At 39.9% G+C, this 17,705-nt stretch overlaps 1 protein-coding gene across 1 annotated transcript; it reads left to right on the forward strand.

Moving 5' to 3' along the window:
- Positions 1-1,002: 1,002 nt before the first annotated feature.
- Positions 1,003-17,006, forward strand: LOC117419835 (protein mono-ADP-ribosyltransferase PARP12-like). Its single transcript, XM_058986398.1, has 12 exons — positions 1,003-1,769; positions 5,735-5,870; positions 6,571-6,838; positions 8,096-8,146; positions 8,625-8,751; positions 9,504-9,669; positions 10,309-10,429; positions 10,826-10,922; positions 11,408-11,498; positions 12,669-12,799; positions 13,334-13,485; positions 13,817-17,006. Exons 1-12 carry the CDS (start codon positions 1,483-1,485, stop codon positions 14,278-14,280), a joined length of 2,091 nt encoding a protein of 696 aa, XP_058842381.1. The 5' UTR covers positions 1,003-1,482; the 3' UTR covers positions 14,281-17,006.
- Positions 17,007-17,705: the final 699 nt, after the last annotated feature.

The raw sequence follows: 17,705 nt of genomic DNA on the forward strand, positions 1-17,705 counted from the left end.
TCTATCACTCTTGCAGTTAACCCTTTTATGGCCAGTGTAGATGTTTCCAAGTGGGAAGGACTGCACAGTAAATGCACATACATTTACACGTTACTTGTACTTTCCACACAATGTCTGTAATCTCTCACTAGATGTAATCATTAGTATTTTACAATGTATTATGGCTTGGAGTATTATTTGTTTCCATTATATTTGCATAGTCCAACTGTTTAAACACTATTATAGCCTACAGTTTAAACTGATTGGATAAGGACTATTTGACCAATACAATACGATAATATTCATGTTAAGTTGCTGAAGGGCATTGGACTCTTAAAACCCATAAGTGAAATACCTGATATAGGTCTTTATTGTTGTTTTTTTTTGTTTGTTTTTTGTTTGTTTTTTTGCGTGTGATAGGTCAATAAAATATGTTGAATTCCGCCTTCTATCATGTTGACGTTTGATAAACCCCTACGCAGAATGTGGGGCGTTATCGAAAACCAAATCGGCCCAGAATGGGACATTAACTGAAAAGCAAAGCGTCCCAGAATTTGGGACGTAGCTTGAGAACGAGCAGTCTATATGTGAAACTACTGTGAATACATTAGAGAAAAACTAATGCATCCTGTAGCAAAACTGTAATAGTGGGCAAGATATATATTTGCAATTAAAATAAATCATGCAAACGACTATAGATATATGCTATTTGAAAGAAAAAAGTTGATCACCACTAAATGCCAATTCTTACATTTGTGCATAACATGAAAATGTATATAAACTAATAGTCACCCATCGTACAGCAAAACACCACATTATATTTAATTGAAAGGTTCTGGAAAGCAAAAATTTCTCTCCTCTCTCCGATCACGGTGTTGCATTGCCTCCAACTTGGAGTCCAAGCGTTCCCACTCGTGTTGACGTCATATTCCTCGGACAGACAAGGACCAATTAAAACGCGAGAATTTTATGCGGTTCCATCCCCAAAACCCAATACGTCTTGCATTTATACCCTTCTCCAAAAACCGTCTCTGAGTCATACTTCGAGGTCGAGGTGAATACTAGGCAAGCGCAGTACGCAAAATATGAAGCCTAACACATACACTTAGGAAACCTTTACTGAACTATAATATAGGGCCTATTTATTGAATTGTAAATTATTGTTGCAGCCTAATTTTAAAAAAAGTACAGATTTCGAAACGACACTCTACATTGCTGGGTTAATAGTATTTTCTATCGTCTTATTTACCCCTTACATCGTATTGTTAACCCCGATTTTATTCTCGCATAACGCAGTTGGATGAAAAGCCCACACCACGAGTGAGTGATGTATCTATCGACTGAGCCATATAGCTGAGGGAGGCAATTGCGCATGATATTTAATACAGGGCATAAGTTTCAGTTTCGTTTCATCAGAAAAAGGTTCGTGTTTACTCCATAGGGCAGAGTGACCAAGGGAGGTACTGTTGGCAATCAGATTGTTTCGAACAGTGTAGGCTAAACATGACTGCTTCCACGGTTACGAAAATTCTGTGCTCCAATAATGGGGCTCTGGACTACAACGAATTAGTCGCCAATATCGGGTCTTGTGGTATCTTTGGTTCAAACAGTCATTTGGAACAAAGTCTGCGAGACCGGCAGAAGTTCGCAGTAGTTCAAATCAACGGTGGCAACAAAATTATTGCTAAAACCTCCGTCAGGCTCTGTAAAGCAAAGGAATGCGAGAACTGCAATAATTTGCATCTTTGCAAATTTTATCTGTTTGGGGAGTGCCAATATAACAGGGGCAGGTAAGTGACATTTTGTTTACCAGCAAAATGGATACAAGATATCGCCATGCATAGTAAATAATAAATATCTAAAGATCTTGGATTGGTTTTTGTGTTTTTTTTTTTTTTTTTTTTAATTAAATGCACAAGTTGTCGTTTTTTGTATGCATTTAAACGTCAGTAATCATGACATTTCGTCTTTTTTAATAAATAGTTTCAAATTTGACTGTGGAACAAAACGCTGCCCTACTCGAAAAGAAAGGGGGGGTTCAGTAGAACTTCATTTAAGCCGAGTTAGCTCCAATAAGAAAAGCGAATTGCTGTATAAAATAACCAAGTCAGAGCTTGTGAACTTCATTGGAAAATATAATTCATGTTTTCCAGTGTTCCAAAAAGTAATTTTTGATTGCAAAACGCAGTTGGTCGTCTGTTATTTTCTCGGACTGTCTTATCAGTCGTAGTTTAGTTCATCGCACATTTCACTTAAAACGAATTATCACAGTTAATTTGGTAATGAGCAGCAAACCTGAAAATGACGTTAAAAATTTAAATGACATACATTTTATAAATAGGAATAATAATGTACCCACGATACATCTCTGTTCATTGATGTCTGTATGCATTCATGGGATACATCGCTATGGTAAAGAAAATACTTAAGTTGTCGGGTTATTTCCAAAAAAGCGAGAGTGAATACTCAAGACACAGTACTAAAAATATACAGAGTATACAGGTGGGACTTTAAGCATTGGTGAGCACAGGTGGTCTGCTGGTTTCCAGCAGGTTAAGGAAAAGGTGCTGTTCCTGGCAAAAATACGTTAATTACAAAAATGTCTTTAACAATAAAATTATTATTATTATTTATTTCTTAGCAGACGCCCTTATCCAGGGCGACTTACAATTGTTACAAGATATCACATTATTTTGTACATTCAATTACATTATTTTTTACACATTATTTTTTACATACAATTATCCATTTATACAGCTGGGTTTTTACTAGAGCAATCTGGGTAAAGTACTTTGCTCAAGGGTACAGCAGCAGTGTCCTCCACCGGGGATTGAACCCACGACCCCCCGGTCAAGAGTCCAGAGCCCTAACCACTACTCCACACTGCTGCCCCTAAAATTCTTAAGTCAGCTGTCCAAAATTAATCTATTAGCTGTAAATTGTGTCTGATTTTACATGCTGGGTGCCCAGGCACAGGAAGAGACCACAGGGATGGTAATAAGACTCCTATTGCATACCAGTCTCACCCATTCCAGGTTTTACTGCCATCTTGATTAGCCACAGAGCATAGGTAATAAGCTCAGGCTCTATTTACAAAGCTTCTTAATTTAATAGTCGTGAATACGTTAATTGTATTGTCTTTACATATAAATATTAACCAAAATGTTCCTTTAGCACTCTGTGTACTGTTTTTAGTCAGAAAGCAGGCCACTTTGTTTACATTTGGTCGAGATAGTTTTAACTGTGTCACTTCCTGCTCCTTTGAACCCTGCTTGCGTGTCAGCCACTGTGTTATCCAGACAAGCAGGCAGCTGATTAAGCCCTTCCCACAAAGACTACAGTGCATTAAAAAAGAATAGCAATACTCTGTTGGAAATTCCAGCAACTGCTGGGGGCTGGTAACAAGCTAACTGTTGGGAAAAATCCCAAGCAACATTCACAGCAAATATATTTGTCAGTTTTCTGTTAAGATTATGGAAAACTACAACGCTGTATGTAATTCAATATGTTAATGTAATATTATTCAGCAGGTTTCATTGGACTTTATGAAGCAAAAATATTTGTTTACAAGTGATGCAAAACTTTTGGCCATAGCTGCAAGCAACAAAGAGTTGACTGTAGAATACTACATGAAAGGGATTCTTATGTAATCTTTCAATGGACCAGTTTAACCATCTCCCACACCCAGCACCAAGTCTCCTGAACAAGCCCTGACCAGCTTTGACTAGCCCTGAGCAGCCCTGACCAGCTTTGTCCAGCTTTGACTGGCCTTGACCATCCCTGACCAGCTCTGCCCAACCCTGACCTGCTTTGACTTGCCCCGACCAGCCCCGAGTGGCCCTGATCAGCTCTGCACAGCTCTGCCCAGCCCTGACCAGCTCTGCCTAGGCTTGAGCAGCCCTGAGCAGCTCTGCCCAACCCTGAACAGCTCCGCCCAACTCTGAGCAGCTCTGCACAACTCTGAGGAGCTTGGACCAGCTCCGAGCAGCCCTGACCAGTGACCAGCTATGCCCAGCACTGTGCAGCCCTGAGTGGCCCCGAGTAACTCTGAGCAGCTCTGCACAGCTCTGAGGAGCTCGGACCAGCTCTGAGGAGCTCGGACCAGCTCCGAGCAGCCCTGGCCAGTGACCAGCACTGCTCAGCTCTGCCCAGCACTGTGCAGCCCTGAGTGGCCCCGAGTAACTCTGAGCAGCTCTGCACAGCTCTGAGGAGCTCGGACCAGCTCCGAGCAGTCCTGGCCAGAGACCAGCACTGCTCAGCTCTGCCCAGCCCTGAGCAGCCTTGAGTGGCCCCCGAGTAACTCTGAGCAGCTCTGCACAGCTCTGAGGAGCTCGGACCAGCTCTGTGCAGCTCGGACCAGCTCCTAGTAGCCCTGACCAGTGCTAACAAGCTCTGACCAGCATACAGTTAGGATTGTGTACACTAAATGAAGTTAGCATGCACTAAATGAAACAAAACGAAGGATTGTTGTCTCCCAGGTATATTGAAAAATAAGAAACTAGGCTTTCAGTGAGTTGGCATCTTGACAAATCCACAATCATAGCAATCTCTATTTTGTAGTCAGTCTACAAAGGCTTAATTTTTTTTTTTTTTACAAAAATAGAATATCTTGCGTTATATTAAAGACAGGTATTGTAATGTATGGGTCATGTTGACCCACGTGGCGGTTCTAGGTAGAACTGTTTATAACTTTATAATTTTTGTGATTCTGGCTATCAAACGCCGTCAGTATATTTAATTAATATATTTAGGAAAAGTCAAAAACTGACACACATACGATTTACAACGGAAGAGTAATTAACATTTTAAATGCAAAATGGGTCACAGTTGACCCGCATGGCGGTTCTAGTGTTAATACGCTTTACCATACCCCTGTGTGCTTTGCAATGCTTTCACTGTGCTTTAATACACTTTGATGTGCTTTTACTATGGGAAACCTTTATAAGCGTTAGTTTAGCATGGCTTGTTAATATGCTTTACCATACGTACCTGTGCTTTACAGTGCTGTATTACACTTTACTGTGCTTTTATTATGGGAAGTTAGCCAGCTGCTCGTCATCGAGCTAACTAATACTAACTAACCCTATCTGTAGATTGTTAAGCTTGTGAAATTATTCATTATTCTGCAATGACTGTTTGGAGGTTTCATAGAGCTGTTCACCACATTGTACATTTATCACATAATTAAAAAAACTACAATATTACTCCCCAAAAGGTGCAGTACACTGCATGGCACAGTAAACATTCACTAAGATGCATTCTTTGTGTTGCTTCATGTCCTCGTGTGAAAGTTCAATAACCTGAGTAAAAGACTAGGCGTATCCAGGTACTGCAGGTACCCAGTAATGTTTCCTTTAAAATGTCCCCGTGGCAGATAGAAGCATGGCACTACATGGAACCATTCCAAATGACTCATGGGACAGACATGTTGAACAAGCACAGCTTGAAATGGAGGAGGGAAACTGACCTTCTTTGTGTTAGTTCCTAAAGCAGATGTTCCATGTGCAGAGGAAACCACTGCATACATGACATCCAAAATAAATAATGCACGTTCTACAGCACCGATGAGTGCTTCTCTGTTTTTGATAGGACGCAGGGTTTATTAGTTACAATGGTATAATTAATACATAAAAGAATATTGAAAAATGTGTGTTTTTTTTTTTTTTTTAAATATTACTTTAACACGAGAAACCAGTGCTGGTCTCAGGATGGGATTTCATACAAAATTGACGCAGCGTTTTTTTTCTGATTGCAGACGAAGATGCCGCTTCTGCCACGACTTGACCACGCAGCACAATGCTCAAGTCCTGAGAGACCACGACCTCCAGGATCTGGACAGGAAGGAACTCTGCCTGCTTCTGCTTCAGAACGACCAAACGCTGCTGCCACCGGTAACGTCTTCCCAAACTATAAGACTATCAGTCCAGTGAAACCAGTACAGGGACCAGCAAAATGTGGCCTTACTCTCTTGTAACAAATTAATACCATACAGGGACTCGTATTGCACAGCAGCTTCTTCCATTCCAGGTTTTAATCCAAGCTTGATTAGCCCCAGTGTCTGGGTACAGTAACAAGCTCAGGTGTGTATTATTATGCAATAGGAGTCTTATTTCCATCCCTGGGATACATAATAAAAGTTTTATTAGGCACAGTGGCTAGGTAGCCAGCTTAGGTGTGTCTTACTAAACTCTGATTTTCATCCCTGCTATAGTTTAGATTATTTAAGTAATTAGCCACTTTATTTTACATGTTACCACTATTGAAAGGTAGATATTATTTATTTTATAAAGATAATTTACTGTTTTAGTTTGTAATGTACAGAGTATTAATGAGGCGGTAAATGAGTACCCATAAGTTTACCACTGTTTTTTTGCATGGTATTTTTTGCTATTTTCCCCTGCTTTTCCCATGGTTATACTGGGCATTTACTACAGTTTTTCATGTGGTGTGTTATTTTTTTAAATATACTATACCATACCTCTCTGTGCTTTACAATGCTTACCTATGCTTTACCATTCTTTCAGTGTGCTTTATTACACTTTACTATGCAAGGGTGAACCAGGTCCAGTATTGACTCCCGTTTTCCTGCAGGTGTGTTATTCATTCAATAAAGGCAGCGGTCAGTATGGCTCCTGTCCCGACCAGGCGAACTGCACCCGGCTGCATATCTGCGAACAATACATCAGGGGGCACTGCAGACAGGGGGTCTCGTGCAGCAGGTCCCACAGCTTCCACGACCCCGCCATGCTGAGAATCCTGACGGACCGGGGGCTAACCGAACAGCTGATCAGCACTCTGCCGTCGGTCTATCTGAACATCCTCAACATGAAGAACAGCAGTTCAACTGCCAGTGATCAGGGTGAGACGCAGATCCGCACTGTGCTTGAAGGGTTCATTCAGCAAGGCCATTTGCACCAGTCCATTCCTATTAGGCCCTATTCACAACATTGGGAGATATTTAAGTACTTTTTTTATGAACTATATGAAATCAAGTTATCAAGCTGTTATGGACTTTTTTGGTTTCTTTTAAAAACAAACAAAATATCAACATTTTATTTAATAAAAAGACGGTGAAAAAAAACATTTTAAAATAGCTTAAATAAGTTAAAGCCCCTTGAATTGGGCCCTGTCAAGGGGGGTTGTGGGTGTCTGCTAACAAACGGGAGAAACACAGGAACTTTGAAATGCCACCCAGGAACACATGATTTATTTACAAATATTTACAGTTGCAAAAATAGGTTGCTGCCACTATGGTACTAGCAGTAGTAACAAAATAAGAACGAAAATACTAAATAAAATACAGTGGGAAAACAGAGCTACCATATAAAAGTTGCTCCCACTATAAAGAGAGGCCCTGCTTTAGGAACCTAATGCCCTCTTTGGTGAGGTATAAAATCTGCTAACTAAATACTATGCTGCTGTACGAGCAAGCGGCCCAGGTCACAAATGCGGTCGTCGCTCGTTTTCACTCATCTAAGAGTTCCTAAGAGGTTTCTGGGACAATGCTGCCTTTCATACTGCTGCTCAGCACGGGGGAAGGTGTCAGCGGCTCCCTTTTATAGTGAAAAGCTCTGCCGGGACATGCCCACCAGCCTGTCAAAGATCTGCAACCAACCAATCCTTGGCTCAGATTCCTTCTAAACAAACACAGTAGTCAGCGTGTCACAGACGGACTGTCTGTCTCTCTCCTGCAGACACACGCATGCGTCCAGGAAGCCAGTGACAAGACACCGTCCCCATTACAGGCCCAATAAAGAAAAACAGAACAAAAACAATTTTGGAACGCTTTGGAGTCCTTTTAAATTGACCCTCTGTGCTGTTAGTTTTGTTGTTATTGCATGCAATGTTGCTAATTTCCCTTTGGGACAAAAACCTTGATAAATCGGTCATTGTGTTGGTTTTCATCCAGTGAAATTGTCATTTTCTTAGCTAACATGCAGTTTCTGTGGTATTATTTTAATGAACCTAGTTATATTGCTACCCTTGCTAAAGCACCACGGTGGCACCTTTCACATGACATACTTGCCTGTGCAATGAAGGAGGACTGTATTAGCATACCTGGCTGGAGAATGATGCTTTATAAATAAATGAATATATAATATATCTTTTTTTACAGATAAAACTGAGATATGCATCTACTTTGTCAGGAAAGACTGCAAACATGGAGGTAAGAAATGTGTTCACCACTAAAAACAAACTTAGTGCCTTCTTTTAAATAATGTTTACAAAACAAGCTTAACCGGATAAATGTTCCTAGAAACTAGATCTCTTATTTTCAGTGAGGCAGTTTCAGCACGTACGCATTGTTTAAAAATAATAATAATAATAATAATAATAATAATAATAATAATAATAATAATAATAATAATAATAATATATTGTCCATCAAATCAGTACGAAGGTCACTCTTGAAATCAGGACTTAAAGGATGTGTTGCAATAAGAATACCTCTGTTAAGAAAGGGGAACAAGACTAAAAGGCTAAAATATGCACAAGAACACAGAAATTGGACTATGGAACAATGGTCAAAGGTGCTTTGGACTGTTGATGGATGGACAACGACATCTGTGCCTGTTGCAATTGGTTTATACAGTTTAGTGTAGCTGTTGCAAAAGTTTGGCATGTAATTTGGCCTCTCTTTGCAGCCCGGTGTTTCAAGGCCCATTTCGACATGCCCTACAAGTGGGAGGTGTGGGCGGGGCTGAGCTGGTCAGCTCTGCCCAACAATGAAAAGATTGAAAAGGAGTTCTGTGACCCGGCCAACACATGCAGGTATGTTCGGCTGGGAGACCCCAGCATCAGTGCACCAGTGCTGGGGGCTGAATCTCTAGTATTGTATTTCTCTCGCGCTTTGTGCAGGATTATAATCATTTAAATATACTGGCACAAGATATGCTGAGAGTAACAGTAGTTAGACCCACACCTAGAGTAACCACAGCACAGCACTGTTTAACACAGGTTCCACTCGCCTACACACCAATCTCAAACAAAGGATTTGTGGCTGGAGCCTAATTAACCATGAATCATTCAATTAAGGCTCCAGCCACATTCTCACATGTATTTATGGCAGAGAGGATTTTAACACCCTCCCTGCCAACCCTATATTTCCAACTATTTACATTTAAAGCTTTTGCCCTGCCACAGTCTGGAATCCAGACTCTAGATAATGTTAACCTAAGACACTACTTCAGGTTTAGCACAGAGAGAAGAGCAAGGGGGCATAAGTGGAAGTGGAGTAAAAGTAAGTTTACAATGGAAGGTAGGAAGCACTTTTTTACACAGATGCACGGAATAGCCTACCAGGTGACATAGTAGGATCTAAAACACTGGGAACATTTCAATTCTGTCTTACTAAATTAAATCACCTTAGAATGGCCTTTTCCCGTTCCCAAACTTTTCTTATGTGTCTTTCTTCTCATCCTTGCATAAGATTGGTCGACCTTGACAAGTTTTCTAATGCAGGAAATATTCCAAGCCTGGTGTCTAATCAGACCAGTACAGTAAACTCTCTATTGCTACTGCAGCAGCAGCTATCCACCTGTAGACTTCCTGACAATGACTCAGGGAGCAGCTAAAGTGCGGCGCCTCTCCACTGTCTCCTCCGTCACCAGACCTGACTTCATCCTGACCACAGCCTGGACCTGGTACTGGCAGGATGAGTTTTCACAGTGGATGGAATACGCAGCCTCAGTAAGTTCCAAACATGAACATTCTGGAACAGGTCCCTGCTTTGTGGCAATGGGAGCACAGGGGTATCCCCTATATCACGGTCAAGTAGCACATGCTGACTTTGCAATGTTTTAACCAATCTGAACTTGTATACGCAGCAGTGTGGAGTGTGGAGTAGTGGTTAGGGCTCTGGACTCTTGACCGGAGGGTTGTGGGTTCAATCCCCAGTGGAGGACACTGCTGTTGTACCCTTGAGCAAGGTACTTTACCTAGATTGCTCCAGTAAAAACCCAACTGTATAAATGGGGAATTGTATGTAAAAATAATGTGTGATATCTGTATGATGTGAAATAATGTATAATGTGATATCTTGTAACAATTGTAAGTCGCCCTGGATAAGGGCGTCTGCTAAGAAATAAATAATAATAATAATATCCTTTTGCTTTTCCCATGGTTATTCTATGCATTTTGCCCTAGTTTACATTGGTTTGCCATGTTTATTAATATGCTTTACTATACTTTGCTGGTGTTTACAACTCTTACCCATGCTTTCACTTTGTGTTAACTCCCATACCAGTATCCCGCTCCCTTTTAAAAAGAAAGCAGTGTATCTGACTGGCAAGCATAATTCAAGACAAAAGTTTGCTTTTCAATCAATAGAGTGACGTTCACCATGCTTCATCCATCACAAGTGAAGACCTGGAGAAGAAATACATGGAAGACAGCAGCTCAGTGCTTCAGTTCACAGCAGGCCATCAGGAGTATGTGATCTCATTTAAAGGTAATGTAACATCACTGTAAAGCATTCCAACCTCCTGCAGTACAAGGGAGAAATGTAAGCGTGCCTGAAAGTGAATGAACAACCACTGTACCCCGTCCGATTTGTAATGATTACCTCCATGACACATTCGAAAAACACTGGTGTTTGGTCAATAGCCCTGTAAATAACGCATCGAGGAAACTGTGATTTGTGTTTAGTTGACAACCCCTGATCATGGTGTGACCCAGACATTGGTTTGGATTAGCTGATCTGCCAATGGAATGACCTGATGGGTCGCATTGGTGTGGGTCGGTATTCAGACTACAGTGTTTTTATATCGGCTGCAGTCTGTTTTAGGCCCACCAGGGGAGCAGTAGTATTTTTTTATTTTTTATTTTAACAGCATTTGTTTTTCAGACATGATCCAGATCAACAAACGGTATAAGACCGTGAAACACGTCCGAAGGCGACCGGTGTTTGTCTCCAGAAGCGATGCAGAGGCCATAAAAAAACGGTAACGAGGAACTGCAAAACTTAATTGGAACACATTGAGAATATTATAGATTTTCCAATCTGTTAATTGCGTGGGCAGTTTGTCAATTTATCTTATGAACAATAATTATATACCCAGTCATTCAGCATTGTTAGTAAATTAATTATACTGACCTTGAGACGGATTGCTCATTAAAATCCTTAGCATATTTTAAAAGAGGAGTCAGTTCTCTATTCCAGGGTGTTTAGTAAGTAAGGGGTCTGAGGCAGGAAACATTGGCAATACAATTCCCACCCCTAGTCTTGCTGTAAATCGGCTGTCATTTCCAAACTTTTGAAAACTACTGTATATGTGGTAGGGGTGTAACAATTCATTAGTACACCACCCTGTGCACATGGGGAGGATGGAGGTCATTCCTGAGACAGAGAGCTCTGGTTTAGTATACACAGCTGTGGAGAAGGATATGTATGTTAATGACGTTATCTTTTTTTTATTATTATTTCTAGCAAAAGTGGACCCAATAGGTCGTTTACTCCCAATTTCAAAGCTGTTCCGACCTACTGGGATAAATCCCAGTTGCCCGAGACAGGATACAAGGTAAAGGATTTTAACTCTTCAATAAACAGCCTTTTATCTTGGGAGCCACATGTCTGCTGCCTTCTATTCCACATGCTGGAGTCTGCTGTTCTGAACTTGAAACGAATCAAGCTGTGGTCCTTCCCATGGCCTGGTATATAGACACACTTTACATAGAATAAAAATCCACTGAATCAGGTTTATAGATTGTCGGACATCAGTATTAAAAGATCCACTACTGTTTTTTACACCATTTGGGTTATAGAGAAAGTAGCATTAACTACATACAATAAATAGTGCTGGGACAATATCTGAGTATTTTAACAGAACCCTGCTTAAAATGAATTGAGGCGAACATGACCCCGTTCATACTGCATTCATTTATATAACAGCAATTGTAAGATATTGTGCAAAAATGATGTCTGAAATAAATAACACACATTCTACTGTACAGACAAGTGTTTACCCTCCTTTCTTTATCAGATGATGGGTTGCCACTGGCTTTCTTTTACTCCCAACCAGACCTCCTCTTTTTTTTATAGTACAAACTGTACTTTAGCTTTCCAAGTATTTAAAAATGAAAGAGTATTCAAATATCTGTTTACATTTTGAAGGAATATTCAAACATGAAAAACCATGTTCGTCCCAGCACTAAAAAAAATAAATACACTTCATCAATTGGGCTTATAAGTTGCATAACAGCGGTATTCAGACCGAACACTGTTTAAGGTCATTAGAATTGGTACATGAAATGGTAACACATTTTTTTGTGGTGTCTAAATGATTTAAACAGCTAAGCACCGACCATGCAGATCTTTTGCTTTTGTTAAAATAACATGCAGATACAATGGGATGTCTGTCACTGCCGTACTTGTGAATCTTAAATTCATCCTTAACTTTAAAACACTCACTAGTGCCGGATTCACAAGTACTGAAAAGAAACGGCAATCAATTCAATGCCAAGTGTTTTGACTAGAAGTCTTTTTGAATGAATGTCTTCCAGGTTTGCAGTGCAAAGTTTCTTTTAGAATTTCTAAACTTACTGTCGGTTCCCTTGTGGTGTGGAGATCTGCCACCTGAGTGTTTCTGTTTTACCTGTTGTTGATGTGATGCTTTACTCGGTCATTCCGAGGCACTGGATTGAAGTTCTATCGGATTTCAGCGCTCTGTTCCTGTGTAATGTTTTTGCAGAGGATTGAGGTGCTGGAGTCTACAGAGGAACATAACAAGGTGAAGAATCTCTTCAGGAAGACCATGTTTGGATTCACCATTAAGAAAATTGAAAGAATCCAAAACAAGTCTCTCTGGGAGATCTTTCAATGGTATGTTAAGGCTCTGCACAGTCTGTTTCCTAAATGAGATGTCCTGGGGACAGATAGTGCACATGTACAGAGGGTACTACACAGATGTGGGTCACAGAGTTAGGTAGAGTGGTGCATCAATTACTACCCCTCGTGAGGAATCTGTACATGACAAAGTGCTAGACTGTTTGGGTGAAATCTGCAAACTTGCATACTATCAGGTATGAAAATGTGGAGATCTAGTATAAATATAAAAAATCATATGTCACATATTTTAAATGGTCATTTGTATTTGGAAAGATTAAAACATAATGCCCCCCAAGAAAATAAGCTTCCCTGTTCTGCATGTTGTTTTGATCATGTACCAACCAAGATAAGTGAAGAGCTTACCCCAACCACTCTGCATCCATCCATCAGTCACTACAGAGGTTTCTAAGGACGAGGTTGTCTGATCTTGATACAGTATGCTGTGCCGTACAGGATGTTTCAGTTCACACAAGAACCTAAAAAGTATCGTTTTAAATAAGAAATCCTGCAAAACTTTTTTCGTTCCAGGCAAGCAGAGCAGATGAAAAAGCACAACCGAGGGAGGAATGTCAATGAGAAACTGCTGTTCCATGGCACAGACTCTGCTTACGTCGACGCTATCTGCAAGCAGAACTTTGACTGGAGGATCTGTGGAACACACGGAACCGCCTATGGAAAAGGTAATGAGGCTGACCGCTGTGCCATACTGAAAGCATGGCCAGCTTCCTCATTTACACCCAGGAACACAAGCGGATGTGAGTTACCGACCTCTGGAGGACAAAGGCCAGCCCTGTAGGTGTCTGCTTGAGCTCACTAGGCCCCTGGACAGCAGGGTCCACTGTAGCACGATGAAAAGAAACAGATGACTTTGCAATGCCAGAGTTGGTTTTTAAAGTCATCAAAGATACACATTTCCATTTTACTTTACGTTTTATAAAGCATTAGATGTGATGTCACATAACCTTCATATTATGCTGTGTGTGGTCTATATTAATAATTCTGTTTTCACAGGGAGCTACTTTGCACGGGATGCCAAGTATTCTCACAGCTACACCGGCTCCTCCTCCTCTTCCAGAACCATGTTTGTGACCCGGGTTCTGGTGGGCGAGTCCATCAAGGGAAACTCCGGATACCTGCGCCCTCCCTCCAAAGACGGCGGGGATACTAACTTCTACGATAGCTGCGTAGACGATACCCTCAACCCATCCATTTACGTGGTGTTTGAGAAACAGCAGGTGTACCCAGAGTATGTTATACAGTATCAGGAAGACAGTCCACTACAGGCTCCAACACCTAGTTATGTCATGCAGCCAACGCCAGCTCCACAGCCTAAGCCAGTCTATACATACGTGAACACCCCAAGAGTGTCAGTTCCTCCAGCCACCACTTCATTTACGTCTAAGCCAACTACATACCGCTATTCACAACCTCCTCCCCCACCACCAAAACCAAAAGATTCATGCACCATCTCTTAGTCATTTCTCCCTGTATGAATTAAAGAAAGAAACAAACATTTTGGAGAGCTTTGTATCATCAGGATCTTCATTGTATCCCTGATATGTTTCCTATTTTGTGTTCCCAATCATACTTGTTTTATTATTTACCAGTTGACTAACTATTCCAGCAAAAAAAAATTGTATTCGACCACTGGGTCTCATTATTAAAAGCTGGATTTGTGAAGTGAACTGTTTTGATAGAAACGTCTCTAGTGGGGTGTACAGCTGTGGTTTGATTCCCCTGTGTAACTAATTTAAACCACCTTACTGCAGAAATTCAGCTTTTAGGAGTCTTTTCAGAAGCAGGCCCCTGAGGTTGAAAAAATACATTAGTTAGTGAGCCTGGTAAATGTAAGAAATAGAGAATTACTTAATTAGTAGGATAGTAATTAGGGGAGGGGGTAAATGTATGCAATGTAGTTAATTGGTGATTTGATCACATCCATCAACACAAGGCTCTCAGGGCTGTCTGTACCCATGTCTTTACACACACATAGTTTGTCAGGACTCAGGTTTGCAGTTGTCTGCATCTGTGTGTTTTTTTTTTTGTTGTTGTTTTTTTTTAAATCATGCAGGTAATATAGCTGCGTTGTGTGAGGTGTAAGCTTTGTAAGGGTTCGGCCGTACTTCTGTCGCAGATGAATGCGATACATCAGGCACAGACAGCTATAAAAGCTGTGCAGCTTCGCTCCGACCATGCAGCAAATGTTATTAACATTATCTGACCTTATGCGATTTCAGGTCGCAGACGCATGAGAAAAGGCTGAACGACTTTCCAAAAAAGACGCATGTCACAAAGAGTGTGGATGACGTAATTCCACTGTATTGCACCTGTACTGTAGTAATACTGCTAGGTTTAAGGGTCTACTGGTTGATTGTTAATTCTTGCCAGAATTATGGTAGTTTATTTTTCAAATGACTGTCGCTAGATATATAGAGAAAAAGAAAGAAATGCGATCTTAAATCTTCCTACTACTCGCAGACTGTATTAAATATGTTAAAGAGAGCTCCCCTTTGTACTGTCTCCCCCAATTCCCTGTTCCCAAAGGGTGGGGGAAAAGAAAAAAAAGAAAATCAATAAAAATAATTGTTCCCAAAAAAGAGTTCCCCTTGATTTTAAGTTTGATATTAATTATGTTGATGCAGTTTTAAGAACTGTAATGAAAGCAGGATTTCACTTCCCACTTTTCTAGAGTTTTAGTGTTTTCTGGACATGCAATATTGAAGAGCAAGTTGAAATTTTGCTTTTGTGGATTCTACTGCTATGCCGGTTTGTTCTTCGTTCTTTTAGACAAAAAAAATATATGTTTGTGGCTTTTAGTGTTTTGTTTCTTATTAAAAAAAGTCAAAACTGTAATGAATTAAGAAAGGAAAAAAAAGTGTGTACCATTATATTAAGACTTTATACTTCATTGAACCCCCAACATTTTCAATGGGACCCCCAAAATTTACTGTGGAACCTTCAGTTTTTTTAGTGGAGTCCTGGACCCTTGATGGGAAAAGGTTTTGGAGAGCCGTGCATCAACATGGCCTCAGCTTACGTGAACCTTTCAGTTGAAGGTTTTCAGCCTTTTTGCAGCGACATAATGTGCTAATCTGAAGGAAATAGGGGTTGCAATGCAGTGTGTTGTGCTGTCTGTGTTTATTGTACAAGTATATAACAGTCTGTTCATTTTAGTTACGCTAGTTATAATTCACCTACCCGTTGAAAAGCACCTATAACATGTGTACATGTAACCTGTTCTTGTTTTTGTAAAGTCTTGCTTTGTAATACCTCTCTGTAAAATGTTTTAATGATTGTTTTAATCAATAATCTACAGATAATATATTTAGAAAAATACTCTGTAATCCAGGGCTCTATTTCACTTGACTTGGTAATTGTCAACTCTTCAGGTTCCAGTCCAATATGTATTTTATTTGACAGTAGTTATTGTACAGTTAACTATTCGAAAAGGCTTTTGCAAGTATTGACAGTGTCTAGGGTATTAATGAATTAGGCTAGGACCGCGTGACGTGTTGAAAGAATGAGAATTACAGTGAAGAGAGATCATTGGTAGTTCAGTACTGGGTGGATCATCATATCATTGTGTGAAAAACCACAATTGAAAAACCACGTGTGAATTGTATCATGTGCCTATACACATTTAGGGGAAAAAACGGTATTCCTTGTTATACAGCTACTGGTCTGTACTTTTAACATTTCATTTTCAGATTATTTATTTATATATATATATATATATATATATATATATATATATATATATATATATATATATATATATATATATATATACACACCTGTATTTCTCTTTGTGTTTTAATAAAACAAAATTTAAAATAACATTTTTAAAAAAACAGCCACAATTAAAAGATTTCTCTATCCATGGGCGGCACTTTGCAAATTTGACACAGTACATGTGGCGTGTTCATGAAAGGCTACATTTATATTGCAGCTTACCAGTACCTTTTAACTCCAGTGACCTCAGGAACAAATGAATCCTTTTCAGAAGCTGCAAGCCTTAGTTTAGGGTGCTAAATAAAATTGCAAAGCATCTGACAATCTAGCTGTTTGCTGCAAGGAGGCAGCATGTTCTAACACTGCTCATATTTACTGTATTAAACCTGTGTGCCCTTTCCATGACTTTTCTGTAAAAACTCTTTTAAAAAAATACGGAGTAATAAAGATAAGTGAAGATTATCGAGAATCATCGTGTTGCAGGTGTCCTTTATTGGAGTTACGTGAACCTTTGAATGTTGGACTTTACTACTCAGTCGCTCTACATATCAACCAGCCCTCTGTCAAAGTCTTTCAGATATGCAGAGAACTGGCCTATCTTGAAAAGGGGAGATACATCTCGTATACTGCATGCCTGTGGAAACGGTGCCCATCCAGTCCATCTTTCAATGCTTTAAACATGTTATACATGGTTTTCTGTGGGAAGAAAATCAGAATCCGATACATTAAGCTGTTGCGTTATAACACTATTCAAGAACTCACACAGCGATCACTCGTAAGACAGAACACAAATGCCTTCTCCTAAGGAAATCCTTTCAGGCTACGAAGGCTGAAAATAATAAGTCTGATAATTCACAATCAGACACTTATTAATTTTACTAATTATAAATCTTATACAATACATCTTTAATATATTTTGTGATGTTTTATTTTGCAAGTTACATTTTCTGTTATTAGTGTTGCACAGGCTTCAGAGCACAGGGCTTCATGTGTGGGCTTCAGTGTCCAGTGCATCTCATAGGATGGTAACCAGATTAAAAATTAAAAGAAAAATAGGAAATTGGCTCTGATTGTGTTGTAAAATTGGCATTCTCTGCAATACGTCGACTGTATATGAACGCATGAGAGGTCCGCAGCACATTCATTACTATTAAGTATTGACTAAGTT

Source organism: Acipenser ruthenus, chromosome 14 (assembly GCF_902713425.1).
Source record: "Acipenser ruthenus chromosome 14, fAciRut3.2 maternal haplotype, whole genome shotgun sequence".
Classification (NCBI taxonomy): Eukaryota; Metazoa; Chordata; class Actinopteri; order Acipenseriformes; family Acipenseridae; genus Acipenser; species Acipenser ruthenus.